The sequence below is a fragment of the Gadus morhua genome, chromosome 11 (genome assembly GCF_902167405.1).
Source record: "Gadus morhua chromosome 11, gadMor3.0, whole genome shotgun sequence".
NCBI classification, from domain to species: domain Eukaryota; kingdom Metazoa; phylum Chordata; class Actinopteri; order Gadiformes; family Gadidae; genus Gadus; species Gadus morhua.
Window position 1 is genome coordinate 30,062,540 of NC_044058.1, and position 17,582 is coordinate 30,080,121.

The 17,582-nt window shown below is 42.6% G+C and overlaps 1 protein-coding gene and 1 long non-coding RNA gene across 3 annotated transcripts; one reads left to right on the forward strand and one right to left on the reverse strand.

The window, feature by feature from the left end:
- Positions 1–7,839: 7,839 nt before the first annotated feature.
- On the reverse strand, positions 7,840–14,767 carry LOC115553466 (uncharacterized). 2 transcript variants are annotated; one of them, XM_030369733.1, is made up of 4 exons: positions 14,211–14,767; positions 12,618–12,744; positions 12,190–12,273; positions 7,840–10,500 (listed from the first exon to the last, which is right to left on the reverse strand). In XM_030369733.1, the coding sequence occupies exons 1-4, from the start codon at positions 14,447–14,449 to the stop codon at positions 8,254–8,256; spliced, it is 2,697 nt and encodes an 898-aa protein (XP_030225593.1). In that variant the 5' UTR covers positions 14,450–14,767; the 3' UTR covers positions 7,840–8,253. The 2 variants fall into 2 exon arrangements, with proteins under 2 accessions (XP_030225593.1, XP_030225594.1); XM_030369734.1 differs by lacking the exon at positions 14,211–14,767 and having other exon boundaries at positions 12,618–13,174.
- Positions 14,669–16,770, forward strand: LOC115553467 (uncharacterized). Its single transcript, XR_003978460.1, has 5 exons — positions 14,669–15,023; positions 15,329–15,493; positions 15,864–15,947; positions 16,060–16,111; positions 16,560–16,770. It is a non-coding gene; the product is annotated as an uncharacterized LOC115553467 (long non-coding RNA).
- Positions 16,771–17,582: the final 812 nt, after the last annotated feature.

The window sequence follows — 17,582 nt, forward strand, 5'->3', positions numbered from 1 at the left end:
AGGTATCTTCAACTCACACCTCCGGCGGAGCTTTTCTGGCATTCCTGTGGAGGTTGGGGGCATTGAGCCGGAGTGGGCGGTGTTCAAAGCCTCCATTGCTGAAGCTGCGGTGGCTAGCTGTGGCCTCAGGGTCTTAGGCTCCTCAAGGGGCGGTAACCCTCGGACACCGTGGTGGACACCGGTGGTCAGGGAAGCCGTCCGACTGAAGAAGGAGGCCTTCCGGGATATGATATCCTGGAGGACTCCTGACTCGGTTGCAAGGTACCGACAGGCTCGAAGGGCTGCAGCGGCTGCCGTGTCGGAGGCTAAGCAGCGGGTGTGGGAGAAGTTCGGAGAGGCCATGGAGAAGGACTTTCGGTCGGCACCAAAGTGTTTCTGGAAGACTATCCGGCACCTCAGGAGGGGGAAACGGGGAACCATCCAAGCTGTGTACAGTAAGGATGGGACTCTGTTGACCTCAACTGAGGAGGTCGTCGGACGTTGGAAGGAACACTTTGAGGAACTCCTGAATCCGAATAACACGCCCTCTATGTTGGAGGCAGAGCTCGAGGTTGATGGTGTTTCGTCGTCAATTTCCCTGGTGGAGGTCCCTGAGGTAGTCAAACATCTCTGCAGTGGCAAAGCCCCAGGGATTGATGAGATCCAGCCAGAAACGCTAAAGGCTCTGGGTGTTGAGGGGCTGTCATGGTTGACACGCCTATTCAACATCGCGTGGGAGTCGGGTACAGTGCCAAAGGAGTGGCAAACCGGGTTGGTGGTTCCCCTGTTCAAAAAGGGGGACCAGAGAGTGTGTGCCAATTACCGGGGTATCACACTTCTCAGCCTCCCTGGTAAAGTCTACTCCAAGGTGCTGGAAAGGAGGGTTCGGCCGATCGTCGAACCTCAGATTGAAGAGGAACAATGCGGTTTTCGCCCCGGACGTGGAACTACGGACCAGCTCTTCACTCTCGCAAGGATCCTGGAGGGGGCCTGGGAGTATGCCCATCCGGTCTACATGTGTTTTGTGGATCTGGAGAAGGCGTATGACCGGGTCCCCCGGGAAAAACTGTGGGAGGTGCTGCGGGAGTATGGGGTAAGGGGGTCTATCCTCAGGGCCATTCAATCTTTGTACTCCCAAAGCGAGAGCTGTGTTCGTGTTCTCGGCAGCCAGTCAGTTTCGTTCTCAGTGGGTGCTGGTCTCCGCCAGGGCTGCGCCTTGTCACCAATCCTGTTTGTGATATACATGGACAGGATATCGAGGCGTAGTCGTGGTGGGGAGGGGTTGCAGTTCGGTGGTCTGAGGATCTCATCACTGCTTTTTGCAGATGATGTGGTCCTCATTGGATCATCGGCCTGTGACCTTCAGCACTCACTGGATCGGCTGGCGGCCGAGTGTGAAGCGGCTGGGATGAGGATAAGCACCGCTAAATCTGAGGCCATGACTCTTAGCAGGAAACCGGTGGATTGCTTACTCCGGGTAGGAAATGAGTTCTTAGCCCAAGTGAAGGAGTTCAAGTACCTCGGGGTCTTGTTCGCGAGTGAGGGTACTATGGAGCGTGAGATTGGCCGGAGAATCGGAGCAGCGGGGGCGGTATTGCGTTCGCTTTACCGCACCGTTGTAACGAAAAGAGAGCTGAGCCGCAAGGCAAAGCTCTCGATCTACCGGTCGATCTTCGTTCCTATCCTCACCTGTGGTCATGAGGGCTGGGTGATGACCGAAAGGACGAGATCGCGGGTACAAGCGGCCGAGATGAGGTTTCTCAGAAGGGTGGCTGGCGTCTCCCTTAGGGATAGGGTGAGAAGCTCAGCCATCCGTGAGGAACTCGGATTAGAGCCGCTGCTCCTTTACTTAGAAAGGAGTCAGTTGAGGTGGTTCGGGCATCTGGTAAGGATGCCCACTGGGCGCCTTCCTTGGGAGGTGTTTCAGGCACGTCCAGTGGGGAGGAGACCTCGGGGAAGACCCAGGACTAGGTGGAGAGATTATATCTCAACACTGGCCTGGGAACGCCTCGGGATCCCCCCGTCAGAGCTGGTCAATGTGGCCCGGGAAAGGGAAGTCTGGGGCCCCCTGCTTGAGCTGCTCCCCCCGCGACCCGACCCCGGATAAGCGGATGACGATGAGGATGAGGACATTCCGTGTCTTACAATAATAAGACACGGAATGTGCGCACATTCCATCCCGCACATTCCGTGCGATCATGGAATGTGCGGGATGATCGCACATTCCACTGTGCGATCATCCCTGTTGCGTATGCCCTCACCCATGGTGGAAATCATATGCTGTATGCTTTGATGTTTCGACATGTTTTTTACATAATGATCGGGCTATAATAAGACCACGTTTGGGAAATGTTAGCGTCTTCCCGCGACAGGCTAATAAAAATTGCGAAAGAAATACTCAATACGGAGTTAAGATGGATCTATCATCAGAAACTCAGTAACTAAGTGAATTGAGGCTGCAGCACCCGCCGCACCCCTACGCAGTCAGTAGGCCTACTCACGCGCCATTGACACACACGCACATGAACAGATGTACACACACGCATTAACTGGCATTGAGTAAGACAATAACTCTCCCTCTAGGGAACCAGTTATTATACGGTATATTAACTAGTACCCTTGTTACACTCTGCGTTGAGGGACTTTTATTGTGTAGCCCAGTGCTTTAGGACGTGATGAGGAGCAACTGGTTCTTATTAGAGATAAGCCATCCGCATTGAAATTATTATGACTCACAGGGAGAAGCACAATGTGAGTCAAACTAGAACATCATAAGGTCATGGCATAATACTGACTCAATCCAAGAAAGGGAACTGTTTGTTTGCAAATCGTTAGAAAATCATCGCAATTAGAGAGATGACGTTTGTTACTCATCGGACTTGGCGTCTTAGCGGCCAGGCACGGCGTTATGGGTGGGCCTGACGGACCTAGGACCGCTGTTCAACAGGCCCACCCAAAACTTTTCTTGAAAATAAATAAATAATAATAAATAATAAATACTTTTTTTTTTGCAATGCAGCAGTCTTTGTTGATATGATTTTTTAGTGAGATTGATGCCTGATCCGATTTGAGTTAAAGGGCTGTTATCTTCTAGCCTGGCACCACCCTCCTACCTACTTCCGCTCAATTTTCATTTTACTTCAGTACTAGTGCTGCGTTTTACGCCTCGATCCACATACGTACATTCTCGTATGCGATCCAACCGTCTCCGACCGAAAGCCCATTCATTCCAATGTGATTCTCCGTAATGTCCGATTTTCCTCCGAGACTCCTCACCTCCGTAAAATTTCTGTCCGGTATGTCCGTATACGTTCAAAAAATGTAACTTTCGCCGTCGTTTTACGGAGATACCGTATGGAAGTTTTTATGTTTTTCGCAAAACATGTAAGTACCTGGCAGGCCAAACTCCTCGCCGATCTTTTTCCAAGCCTGGTTGGTTTTGTTTTTATCTCTGTATATGTCGATCCTCATGTTCCAAAGTACCGGTCTCCTAAAAACGGCCATTATCATACGCTCCCCCATCTTTTGTCCGTAAATAAATTCATGTCCGTACGTAAAACACTAGCGACTCCTTCCGTAAATTTACGGAAGCACGGATACGAAAAAAAACAGCTTTCCGGGTGGCGTCCATGTTTTCCTCCAACGACCGAGCGAAATAATAAAACGCTTGAAGCGTGGGCGTTTTCTCAGAAGGGTGGCTGGCGTCTCCCTTAGGGATAGGGTGAGAAGCTCAGCCATCCGTGAGGAACTCGGATTAGAGCCGCTGCTCCTTTACTTAGAAAGGAGTCAGTTGAGGTGGTTCGGGCATCTGGTAAGGATGCCCACTGGGCGCCTTCCTTGGGAGGTGTTTCAGGCACGTCCAGTGGGGAGGAGACCTCGGGGAAGACCCAGGACTAGGTGGAGAGATTATATCTCAACACTGGCCTGGGAACGCCTCGGGATCCCCCCGTCAGAGCTGGTCAATGTGGCCCGGGAAAGGGAAGTCTGGGGCCCCCTGCTTGAGCTGCTCCCCCCGCGACCCGACCCCGGATAAGCGGATGACGATGAGGATGAGGAGGACATTCCGTGTCTTACAATAATAAGACACGGAATGTGCGCACATTCCATCCCGCACATTCCGTGCGATCATGGAATGTGCGGGATGATCGCACATTCCACTGTGCGATCATCCCTGTTGCGTATGCCCTCACCCATGGTGGAAATCATATGCTGTATGCTTTGATGTTTCGACATGTTTTTTACATAATGATCGGGCTATAATAAGACCACGTTTGGGAAATGTTAGCGTCTTCCCGCGACAGGCTAATAAAAATTGCGAAAGAAATACTCAATACGGAGTTAAGATGGATCTATCATCAGAAACTCAGTAACTAAGTGAATTGAGGCTGCAGCACCCGCCGCACCCCTACGCAGTCAGTAGGCCTACTCACGCGCCATTGACACACACGCACATGAACAGATGTACACACACGCATTAACTGGCATTGAGTAAGACAATAACTCTCCCTCTAGGGAACCAGTTATTATACGGTATATTAACTAGTACCCTTGTTACACTCTGCGTTGAGGGACTTTTATTGTGTAGCCCAGTGCTTTAGGACGTGATGAGGAGCAACTGGTTCTTATTAGAGATAAGCCATCCGCATTGAAATTATTATGACTCACAGGGAGAAGCACAATGTGAGTCAAACTAGAACATCATAAGGTCATGGCATAATACTGACTCAATCCAAGAAAGGGAACTGTTTGTTTGCAAATCGTTAGAAAATCATCGCAATTAGAGAGATGACGTTTGTTACTCATCGGACTTGGCGTCTTAGCGGCCAGGCACGGCGTTATGGGTGGGCCTGACGGACCTAGGACCGCTGTTCAACAGGCCCACCCAAAACTTTTCTTGAAAATAAATAAATAATAATAAATAATAAATGCTTTTTTTTTTGCAATGCAGCAGTCTTTGTTGATATGATTTTTTAGTGAGATTGATGCCTGATCCGATTTGAGTTAAAGGGCTGTTATCTTCTAGCCTGGCACCACCCTCCTACCTACTTCCGCTCAATTTTCATTTTACTTCAGTACTAGTGCTGCGTTTTACGCCTCGATCCACATACGTACATTCTCGTATGCGATCCAACCGTCTCCGACCGAAAGTCCATTCATTCCAATGTGATTCTCCGTAATGTCCGATTTTCCTCCGAGACTCCTCCCCTCCGTAAAATTTCTGTCCGGTATGTCCGTATACGTTCAAAAAATGTAACTTTCGCCGTCGTTTTACGGAGATACCGTATGGAAGTTTTTATGTTTTTCGCAAAACATGTAAGTACCTGGCAGGCCAAACTCCTCGCCGATCTTTTTCCAAGCCTGGTTGGTTTTGTTTTTATCTCTGTATATGTCGATCCTCATGTTCCAAAGTACCGGTCTCCTAAAAACGGCCATTATCATACGCTCCCCCATCTTTTGTCCGTAAATAAATTCATGTCCGTACGTAAAACACTAGCGACTCCTTCCGTAAATTTACGGAAGCACGGATACGAAAAAAAACAGCTTTCCGGGTGGCGTCCATGTTTTCCTCCAACGACCGAGCGAAATAATAAAACGCTTGAAGCGTGGGCGTTTTCTCAGAAGGGTGGCTGGCGTCTCCCTTAGGGATAGGGTGAGAAGCTCAGCCATCCGTGAGGAACTCGGATTAGAGCCGCTGCTCCTTTACTTAGAAAGGAGTCAGTTGAGGTGGTTCGGGCATCTGGTAAGGATGCCCACTGGGCGCCTTCCTTGGGAGGTGTTTCAGGCACGTCCAGTGGGGAGGAGACCTCGGGGAAGACCCAGGACTAGGTGGAGAGATTATATCTCAACACTGGCCTGGGAACGCCTCGGGATCCCCCCGTCAGAGCTGGTCAATGTGGCCCGGGAAAGGGAAGTCTGGGGCCCCCTGCTTGAGCTGCTCCCCCCGCGACCCGACCCCGGATAAGCGGATGACGATGAGGATGAGGAGGACATTCCGTGTCTTACAATAATAAGACACGGAATGTGCGCACATTCCATCCCGCACATTCCGTGCGATCATGGAATGTGCAGGATGATCGCACATTCCACTGTGCGATCATCCCTGTTGCGTATGCCCTCACCCATGGTGGAAATCATATGCTGTATGCTTTGATGTTTCAACATGTTTTTTACATAATGATCGGGCTATAATAAGACCACGTTTGGGAAATGTTAGCGTCTTCCCGCGACAGGCTAATAAAAATTGCGAAAGAAATACTCAATACGGAGTTAAGATGGATCTATCATCAGAAACTCAGTAACTAAGTGAATTGAGGCTGCAGCACCCGCCGCACCCCTACGCAGTCAGTAGGCCTACTCACGCGCCATTGACACACACGCACATGAACAGATGTACACACACGCATTAACTGGCATTGAGTAAGACAATAACTCTCCCTCTAGGGAACCAGTTATTATACGGTATATTAACTAGTACCCTTGTTACACTCTGCGTTGAGGGACTTTTATTGTGTAGCCCAGTGCTTTAGGACGTGATGAGGAGCAACTGGTTCTTATTAGAGATAAGCCATCCGCATTGAAATTATTATGACTCACAGGGAGAAGCACAATGTGAGTCAAACTAGAACATCATAAGGTCATGGCATAATACTGACTCAATCCAAGAAAGGGAACTGTTTGTTTGCAAATCGTTAGAAAATCATCGCAATTAGAGAGATGACGTTTGTTACTCATCGGACTTGGCGTCTTAGCGGCCAGGCACGGCGTTATGGGTGGGCCTGACGGACCTAGGACCGCTGTTCAACAGGCCCACCCAAAACTTTTCTTGAAAATAAATAAATAATAATAAATAATAAATGCTTTTTTTTTTTGCAATGCAGCAGTCTTTGTTGATATGATTTTTTAGTGAGATTGATGCCTGATCCGATTTGAGTTAAAGGGCTGTTATCTTCTAGCCTGGCACCGCCCTCCTACCTACTTCCGCTCAATTTTCATTTTACTTCAGTACTAGTGCTGCGTTTTACGCCTCGATCCACCCCATGTGAAATTTTACCATGGTATACCATGGTATACCATGGTATATACCATGGTACGTCATGGTACATAACTTAGTACCCTGGTATACCATGGTACATAACTTACTGTATCATGGTACATTGCTCGATGCCATCGTGTACCATGGTACATGAGTATAATGTTCCATGGTAAAGCATGGTACATCGCTAAGTACCATGGTACTTAGGCTTAATGTACCACAGTATGCCATATGGTATGTTGGAAATGTAAAATATTCAAAACAAATCGGATGCTGCCAGTTTCGACACCATTTTGTGTATGACATGTTACATCGAAGGGAATACACTTCACTTGGAAATAATCTGCGTGGATTTACTTTACAAAATAGATATTGAAACCAAGAGTTTCTTGAATAAAACAATCTAAAGATCTAGATCTTTACGTCAGAAAGTCGATATAAGTGCTGATAATATATCACGCATGATGTAGAATGTTTGTCAAAATTAAACTAGCCCAGCAAGAGTCCCTGCTAAAGTCAGTACCCCTCGCCACTACAAAGTCCTCTATTGTCCTGGGCCCCCTTCTCTATCCCTTGTACCTTTCATAATGCACAATATCATGTTACATGGAACTTTTACTATGAATGTATTTTCTTAAACAGCACAACGGTACATGTGTAATAACATCAAGACACAAGCATATCCAATTATAAATGATTTATTTTCTTTCAAAAAGGAATATACTTTTGGAGACACAGCAAATCACATTTTATGAAGATGTACAATTGATCATTGATGTATTTATTTAAACAGCATCAACGTTCATTTGTGATAACTTATAGATACCAACATATCATCCACTTATGTATGCTTCATGTACGATTAAAATCAGTGTACTTTAAGAGAAAAGTCATATGAAGGACATGAACATTATAAAATAGTCGTGCACAATACGTTTGGCTTCACATTCCTCATTAGAAATTCTCTTTTACACTTTTGCAAATTGCAATGTAGTGGAAGCAAACATTTGGCACGGTAAGAACAAAACACAATCCATAATAGAAATTACATTTTAAATGTTAAACCGTTTACTCCTGTACACCATTAGTTGAATCATATGTTAATAAAATAAGCAACATGAGTTAAAAACTTACTCTGAAGTTTACTAACATAAAGTTTTGTCAATTTGACCGAAAACTCTCGATAGAATAACTATATATAAACGAATGAGCAGTGTAGATTATCACAAAGAAACTTATTTTTAGTCCCTTTCAAATGCAGGCATTTTTACAACGTGAACACGGTTAGCATGTTCCACAAGAGTACACTTGGCCTTCACTTCCCTTGAGGTGCACACCATCAAACGTCCAGTGTTCTCAACCTGAACAAGGAACTTTGACACATTGACATTGATATCACCGTCATAGACGACAAATTGGTTTTGCGTCGGAGACAACTCATAATAATATATAATCAACTCTGAGCATGAACAATCTTGTTTGCATTGACAGACTTTGGATAAGACTACAAAAGAAGCTATCAACCCATATGTTCCTTCTGTTGCAATTACAGAATTGTTTCTCTTGTAGCCAGCTGCGTAGCCTTGGGTTGTCAGTAACATTTTCCATACAACACAACGTTTGAATATTCGACAAGGAATATTGTGCAGATAATCGTTTAATGGGAATCTATTTTCCAGTGCAACTCTTTCACACGCAGATAACTGCCTGTAATTACATTTCCCCAACATCACTATGTGCCTGGCAATGACAGTTCCTGCCTTTGTCAGATAATCCAAACCGGTTAATCTACAAAAAAGCTCACGGACTGGTCTTGGTGCGTCCTCAAACACTGCAGTTCCTGAACGAATTAACCTCTGCTGGGCAAAGAAGTACTTGAAAATCTGACAAGGTACCGCCTGCGTGCCATTGAACAAATCAAGTAACTTACCATTTGCATCTTCATATACAAATGCAGATTTGGCCCACAACGACCCCCAGTCCCTCACACTCTGTGCCAGATGCACAAGCAAATGAGAGTTATATGAGCAGTGTTCGATGCCATACAGTTGAGGAATCTGTGCCACAAACTGGACCAGACACAGTTCTGCACAGTTGACCTGATCCTGCGTTGTCACGGAGGAGAGAAGAATATGTAATGCAAATGCAAGTAGCATCCAATGTTTGTAAAACCTCCTGGGTAGAAAGTCTTTCATAACAACTGGGGAATACAACAACAGAAACGCTCTCCATTCAGTGGCTTTCCAAAAGGCTCTCTCAGAAAGCGGTCTTGGGTTTCGCCTGACTTCACTTGGGGGCTTGATCTCACATAGGGCACTGTCAATCTGTCTCATTTGGTCAGGGAGTAGGTGATATTCTTCGGCACTATACTTGCCATCAAGCCACAGGTTGGTAAACTGTCTAACGACTCCTAGACACACAGAATGCATGTAATCTGGTACAAATCCTTTGACAAAGTCAAAGGAAGGTAACAGAAACAAAGGACTCGCCCCTTTGACACCCATCTGAGCTTCGCCGCTCTCAGTTGCTCTTTCGGCTAACTCAACTGTGCTCGCCATGGATCTTAACGGAACTATATCAGCTTTTACAGGATACACCCTGGTGTGCCCCTTTCCCTTGTCAACAACTTCACCTTCATGGCAACAAAAGCCACATCCATATTTTCCGTTAAACTGTTTAAAGTTTTGAATCATGGCCCGCGCCACAGCATCACAGACACAAACTAGTGCATGCACTCTACTATTCCTCTGCAGGCCAGTACTATCGATCCAAGCTACACCATTCTCATGTAAACTCTGGAGCTCAGCAATGAACGGAGCGAAATAGGTGTCGACCCGGGGTTTGTGCCGCCCAAACCACAAACTATGCAACATAATGGATTTGCCTCTTTCGTCCAGTGACAGCTCGTTTATTGTGCAGAGTATTGGCCAAAGAGAATACTGCGAAGATTTGAAAACGGGAACGCCGTCACAATTGAAAGATATGGTGACATTGTCCGGATTGTCGATAAAATCACCCTGATCTTGGTATAGCTTTCCTGTGTTTATGTCTCCTACACTCTCATCATGTCGAAAGTGGCCCCGCAGTGCCGACTGTGGCAAGATGTTTTTGAGCTGATCGGCTAAAGGCATCACCAGAAAGTAACTTGCAGATTTGAGAAGTTCCTCCTTGTGCCAATGCTTCAGGCAAGTTTCACAATGGTAGTCTGGTCCTTTGCCGATGTATCCTACACAGTCCGTGCAATAGAAATGCAACTCTACCTTGTCGGACAGATTGAAGAAAGCTTTGTCCAAGTACCACTTGCTTGAGGGAACACATCCTGGAATGACGGTATTAAACAAATCGAGAAGGTCTTTCATGGCAACACCAGATAATCCGTGCCTTAGGCACAACCCCATCAGCATCGCTAGCAGTTGTCCCTTTGAAACATCAGCTCCTTCAAAGACAGGGTTGTTGGCGTCAAAGTGCTTTTCATCAAACAGCTTCTCCTGAAAAAACATCAACAAATATTGCACTTTAATAGGTATTATGCTGATAATTGTCATTTATCCAATACTTGCTACACAACAAATCATTGTTATCCCATATACAGATCATAACAATTTGCATTATAGATATTGTTAAGAAGTGTTATACAATTATACAATTATATAATTGCACAACAGTTACAAAGATCAATCACCAAAAATTATAACCATTTAGGTCAGGGCTGAAAGGTGCTGCAGTTGGTGGGGGTCTGTTGAATCAATGCCATGCCTTTGTTGCGAATTTGCATAGGGGAACTAGCGGAATGATAAGAAGTAGCACGGCATATGGGAACTAGCATAATGGTAGGAAGAAATACAACGGCAGGGGGCGCGTGGGTGAGATTGCGTAGTAAACATCTGCCAGGAGAGGAAAGAAGCAAGTTCGGGAGAAGATTTAGAGGATTCAAGTATTTATCTCCAGTATATTTATGAATAGTTTATGTATCTTTTTTTTTTTATGTAGCAAGTTTCCCCAGTAGTTCGAAGGATAATGATGAGCATCTTGGCCCTATTTTAAAGTGTATGAATACAGTTTCTTTCATTTCAGTTACGCTCATTGGTCAGTTTAGGGGTAGCGTCACTCGGATGTGGGTATCAAAGGCCCTACATCAAGCCAGAAAGCCAGTTGGAGTTGGGGGGACAGCGCAGCATCAGCGCACCTCTAACACACTCTCAGCGCAACGTTTGCGCACCTCTCTCCCCTTAGCGCAGCATCCGCACACCTCTTTAGTAACCTTCTCCTCTTAGCGCAGAATCAGCGCACCTCTTTACTCTTTTCTTTGAGTCTTTGCTATTTTCTTTCATAAGTATTTGTGCAGTATCAGGAAGGTAAAATGTGGGAATAAGCTTGTCTTGGAGGTCTAGGTCAGAGAGCAGTATTTTGGAGGTATATTGAGAGGAATCAGCAGTGGTATGTAAAAAATTAGCTTGGGGATAAGAGGAATACTGTAATAGATTTATGCGACCACCAATTAGGCAACTAGAGGATATATTGAATGTAAAGAGAGACTTGAGGCAGCATGTACAGTGATATTTCAGTTTGTGACCATGGTGGTCACAAAAGTATTTGTGCAGTATCAGGAAGGTAAAATGTGGGAATAAGCTTGTCTTGGAGGTCTAGGTCAGAGAGCTGTATTTTGGAGGTATATTGAGAGGAATCAGCAGTGGTATGTAAAAAATTTGCTTGGGGATAAGAGGAATACTGTAATAGATTTATGCGACCACCAATTAGGCAACTAGAGGATATATTGAATGTAAAGAGAGACTTGAGGCAGCATGTACAGTGATATTTCAGTTTGTGACCATGGTGGTTCTTTGAATTATAGAGGCTGATGCCATATATATTTCAATTGTATTGATAGTTTGATCATACATTTGTATGGGGTGGCAGCACAGGCGCAGTAAATCCGTGGAGGGGGGGGTAGGGGCCCCACACTGTATACTGTGTTTAGTTTACGGTGTGGGCCCCAGAGCAGTGTGTAATTACAACATACACCCTTGGCACGCTACAGTTTTCGTGGCAGCAATACGATTTGGCCACTTACACCCTCGGCACGCTACACCTTGATATGGTTCTCTAAGTAAAACTAAAAAGTCACCCGTTTTTACACATTACTTGTTATAACAGACAAGTTATATATATAAACTAACCTGACGAAAGCCAGGCTGTCCATGTTCGTGGCCATCCCCTGCTATATATTGCTCTGCGCCGTCATATTCTTCTTGTTGAGCATTCTGGAAATGAAATATCAGGATTAGTATTAATGCAAGGTTCCATGGCTATATTGGCTTGGTCATTATTTTCTATCCGGCTTATGAACACTGCTGCTTTGAAGAGGATTCACATCTTGTTAACATAATCATTATCGCTTATGTCTCACCAAAGTTGAAGAATAGCCTTATTCTGCATTCTTCTTTCCTCTCTCAGCTCCTTTTCTTATCGCTTATCAAACTTATTCCAGTATTGTTTAAGGTGAAATGTTCTTTTTACTTAACTTTAACATTGTACACAGTTGCATTAATTGTTGATATATCGCATATGTCATCATTAAAAAATATGGAAAATAATGTAGGCCTACCATATGCTGTAGTAGCTCACTGTCACATGTGTTGCCTCCATGTTCATCCATATTTCCAACTTCCATTTGTAATCCCCTTTCTGGGCCAGAGCCAGCAGAGACATCTTCAGATGAATCACTGATGTCACTAGAAAGACAATATATAAAAATATACATAAAGGGAAAATTAATGTAAATATTTGTGCTTCAGTTACACAGTAACTGACCATATGGTACCAAGTTGACACTTATATTATACCTATAAAACATGTCACATAAGACGCATACAAATGTTTGACATAGAAAATAATGATTTATATAATTAAATGAAATAATATTTTTTAAAGAGAGAATGAGTTATTGCTTATACACTGATTATTTTACTGCCTCGATATACTAAATATAGAGTACCATAAATAAAAAAGGACAAATATATGGTATATAGAATGTAGCATATATAATGGATATTTTTTCATAAGTGTCATAAACTAATAATTCAACACCATGCAGTTCAATTCAGCCAATTATAAATTGACCCAATGCACCATAGATGAATAAAAATCACTATATTGCATCAATATTAAACAAAGAATATACAGACTGAACATTAAGATATGTAAAATGAACATTCATAAAAATGGAATTTCATCAATTTCAGATCATAAAATGACTAATTGTATCCAGAATGTTTAGATTTGAATACGTTTTTCTTTAACTAAGTTATTTAAGTATCACATGGAAGATTTTACTTACAAGGTTTATTTCTTACACTGTAAAATATATTAAATCTCATGTAACAGTGTTATTTTTTACTTTTGACCCTGATTGTGATTTACCCGTTCATGCCTGTATAAATATAAGCACATAACTTATATTATGCAATAAATTACCAGCCCTGCCGTGGTTATATAAGCCATTTTGTAGCCAAATGGGTGAAACTTGTGTGGACAATTATGGCTGTGTTATGTAACTTAATATTACTATACCAGTGTTTCCCCTACCATTGTTCAGGCCTGGCGGGCCGCCAGGCCAACGAGCGCCCCCGCCAGGCCAACAACCGGCCAAAAAAAAAAAAAAAAAAAAATTAAAAAATTAAAAATAAAACGCGGTGTCGCGCGTGCGCAGATGATGCCCCATCATAACGGACAATCTGACAGCATTCAGGTATATCATCATTAGCATGGCACCACCAAAAATTGTATTGTAAATAAAATTAGTTTATTGTTAATAACGTGTTTATTGAATCATTATCAACTTGTGATGGCTAAGCAAGTGTTTTATATGGAAATAACCAACAAATACTCTAGCATCCCGTGAAAAATGTATAACAAATCACACTATCAGCTCTTACCACCGGGCCTAAAAAAAATTCTAGGGGAAACACTGTATACCATCAACATTTGCACATTACAGCATTGCATTTACCTTCTAACATATGATCACACATCTACTCATGGAGCCAACATTACAGAACGTTTTGCCAAAATAACATTTCTAAAATCACACTGTAGGTGAAAAATTGCTGCATGAGCAGCTTAAGCCTTAAACAGTTAAAAAGTTGCTCAGGTAATAAATGGCATCAGGTGTAAGTTACACCGATCCACTTATACTTACTCTATTTGACATTGTACAACTTGTTCTTGTTCTTGTTCTGAAAGTTCTTGTTCTGAAATCTCTGATGCAGACGCAGGCGGCAACCCTTGTAATTCATCTTCAGAATCTGACGATGACGTCGGTTCCGTTCTCGCCGACTTCGGAAGCTTTCGATATAACTCAGTAGTCCGAGGAATATCTTGTGATTCGTCAGATAAATATCGCTTATAAGATGGCGGAATCTTTCTCCCACGATCCATTTCTCGATCCCACTCCTAAAAACAACTACAGATAGGTCGCCAGTGCTCTTTCATCTCAATCAACTTGACGCAATCCTCGTTCTGGATCGCACTCCAGTTTCCGGTCGCAGGTGTGCGCATGTGCGATGAAATCTGGTACAATGCGGAATATTGAATATCAAATGCTTATTTTTCGCGCTTGGACCATTACTCACAGAGCTATCGAGTGTAGTCAGTTTGAAAATTGCATATTCATTTTTGCATGATCCTGTTAGACCGCTAATTATCACGTGAGTCCGAGTTTTAGGACCTACCGCTTATCCGGAGTGGAGCTTTTTAAATATTGTGGCGGCCTTTCGCAGCGGAGCACTAACGGTTGCGGTTCGAAGTAGTCTGACTTGAAGAACTATCAATATTAACAAGATGGTAATGTTAGCTGTTTTTGCCTTTGATGATTTTTCTGTCGACATTGGTGAGCTCTCCTGGATTGAGGGAGAATTTGACGAGCAGAATGAAGCACAAGAATATGTCGTGCGATGGAGGGAACGAAATGGAAAAGTTAAACTTTGTTCGGCCAAAATAATGGCAACCGGAGGTAAGACTGACAATTACATAAAATCATGTTCTATTTGGACCTATAGTAACTTATAACAGTACCGTATATAGGCATACTTAATTATATCAGTTAGATGTAGGCCTATCTATTAATTTACTGCAGTGTGCTCGTGCAGTAATTTCCGTAAATAATTTACACCTATGCATGCATATATGCATCTACTAGGCCTATCGCCTAGATCTAGTTCTCATGCAGCTAAGCTTGTTGCAACTTTATTAAATGGAAGTTAATTATGACTTATATGCATTATCTGATGTTCTTTCTATTTAATCCCGATTTCATAGAGGATAGGAGAGAACTGGTCGAAGTGAGGAAGAAAGCGGAGTTAGGCCTTCTGGATGTGGCAGTCACACCTACCTACATCTAAATGTGGAAAAGGCCAAAGGCGAAAAATTCCAAATTCAAAGAACGTGCCATCTGAGGATGGAAATGATGAGCATGTGGCCGAGGTAATGAGGTATCCATGGAATCTTCTTATGCAGATTTTAATTAACATTTTTAAATATGTATTGTAGTTCATTCTGCATTTTATATACAATTTAGTATGTTGATTTAATATTCCAAACATTATTAAAAGTATATAGCTTTAATTATTGTTGACCAAATTTTTTTTTTTAACTAATCTGAACAAAATGGTCAAATAGTCTCATAGTTACCTTATATCTTATTATTACTTCTGATAAAAGCTTATTTATCTATCCTTTTTAACAGTGTTTTGGTATCCTTTATCTTAATAACAATCTTATAAGAAGCAATTTAAATGCTGGTGCATATGCAATAATGGCTATTATATATGTTAATTACTTTTTTTTATTGCAGCCGAAGACCAAGTCAAAACGCAAGCAGGCAACAACTGCACAAAGTGCCAGCAAAAGTATTTTGCAGAAGTACAAAAATGCACAAGTGAGATTTCTCATTATGTTAGGCTGAGCTATTCTGAGGGAATATGGTGAACATTTGGAATTAACATACAAGTGGTCCTATGTATAAATACATGAATAACTGTTTATTGTAGATCATGCAACTGAGACCCCATCTGGCTCAACTGAGACTCCTTGTGGCAAAAGGTAAATGGAAATTAAGACCTGCTAATTAAAGGTTACTTGATGCCATGCACCTACTGAAATATCTATTATTTAATGTAGGGTGACTCCTTGAATGCTACAAACATAATATATGCATTACCATAATAATTTAAGTAATTTTGTCTCAGAAAAGGAACTAATTATTGTGGTCTAATCTGGTTCATACCATAGCACATATATCAGTAGTATGGGTTTCCTTTCATATGGTGCTGGATACATCCAGTTTTTATCATGATTGTCAAGTGCTTGGAATTTGATTGAAATTGATCCCAAACATGCTATTTGTGTTGGTGGTACTCTCGCATGTGATCTGTGACTAGTATATATAAATACATGAACCACCAAAATGGTAGCGTTAATTAATCCTTGCATTCAGTTGTCAATGTCTACAAGGGGCAGTGTTACTTAATCTTTGTTTTTTTATGCACAGCTGAAGCACGCAAGGTCTTCCCCGAGGCAGCGGAAGCTGACATCAGGCGCTTCATGAGGGAAAAATTGTCGAATGCAGCCAAAACTCTGCGGCGTAAAGAGAAGTCTGACCGGACTTAATGCTATATATGGAGATTTTAATCAGAATGTTAGCGAAAAGTTCGATCTGTAAGTACTACATTTATATATCAACAGCTAAGCCAGTGATTTCAAACAGGACACAACATGTACATCTGTGATAGTCTTGATACTGCTTGAAACTGTACTTGATAGAATATCATGTTTATGTTAATGCACCAGTTCATGTGTGGTTTGTCTTTTGTTTTAAATATTGCACGGTTGTGAATATATTTGGTCATATAGGGAGGAACTTATAAATTCATGTAGCTTATCTTTTTTGTAGAAAATGGATAACCTTTGTGTCATTGGTTGAGGTTATATGTATTTTTTATTCTGGTCCTCTTGAGTTGTAATATAATTAAATAAAACGATTCATTGTATCTAAGCATTTGTGTTTTTTACGTAAAGCCTAATACATAACCAAAGTCGTGCAGGAAAATATGGTATTGTTTGGACTGACACATTTCATAATTTTCAGATTATCTAAGTTCTATGATGCTGTTGCCAAGCATATGATACAGAGCCAACCTGACAGCTACCACTCCTTGTACAATGGTATGGCACACTTACTATGATACATTTACTATGGTAAACTTTGGTAAAATGTAAGGTATCATGGTAAGGTACCATGGTAATTACCATAGTAAATGTACCATGGTAATTACCATGGTAAATGTACCATGACAAGGTACCATGGTAAAATGTACCATGGTAAAGGTACCATGGTAAAATGTACCATATTAATTACCATAGTAAATGTACCATGGTAATTACCATAGTAAATGTACCATGACAAGGTACCATGGTAAAGGTACCATGGCAAGGTACCATGGTAAAATGTACCATGGTAAAGGTACCATGGTAATTACCATAGTAAATGTACCATGGTAATTACCACAGTAAA

Excerpts from the sequence above, each read along its gene's own strand:
- LOC115553466 (XM_030369733.1), bottom strand. The coding sequence starts at position 14,449 with ATGGATCGTGGGAGAAAGATTCCGCCATCTTATAAGCGATATTTATCT. Across the intron at positions 12,745-14,210 it reads GTTGTACAATGTCAAATAGA|TGACATCAGTGATTCATCTG; the intron begins GTAAGTATAAGT and ends TTGTCTTTCTAG. Across the intron at positions 10,501-12,189 it reads GACAGCCTGGCTTTCGTCAG|GAGAAGCTGTTTGATGAAAA; the intron begins GTTAGTTTATAT and ends ATGTTTTTTCAG.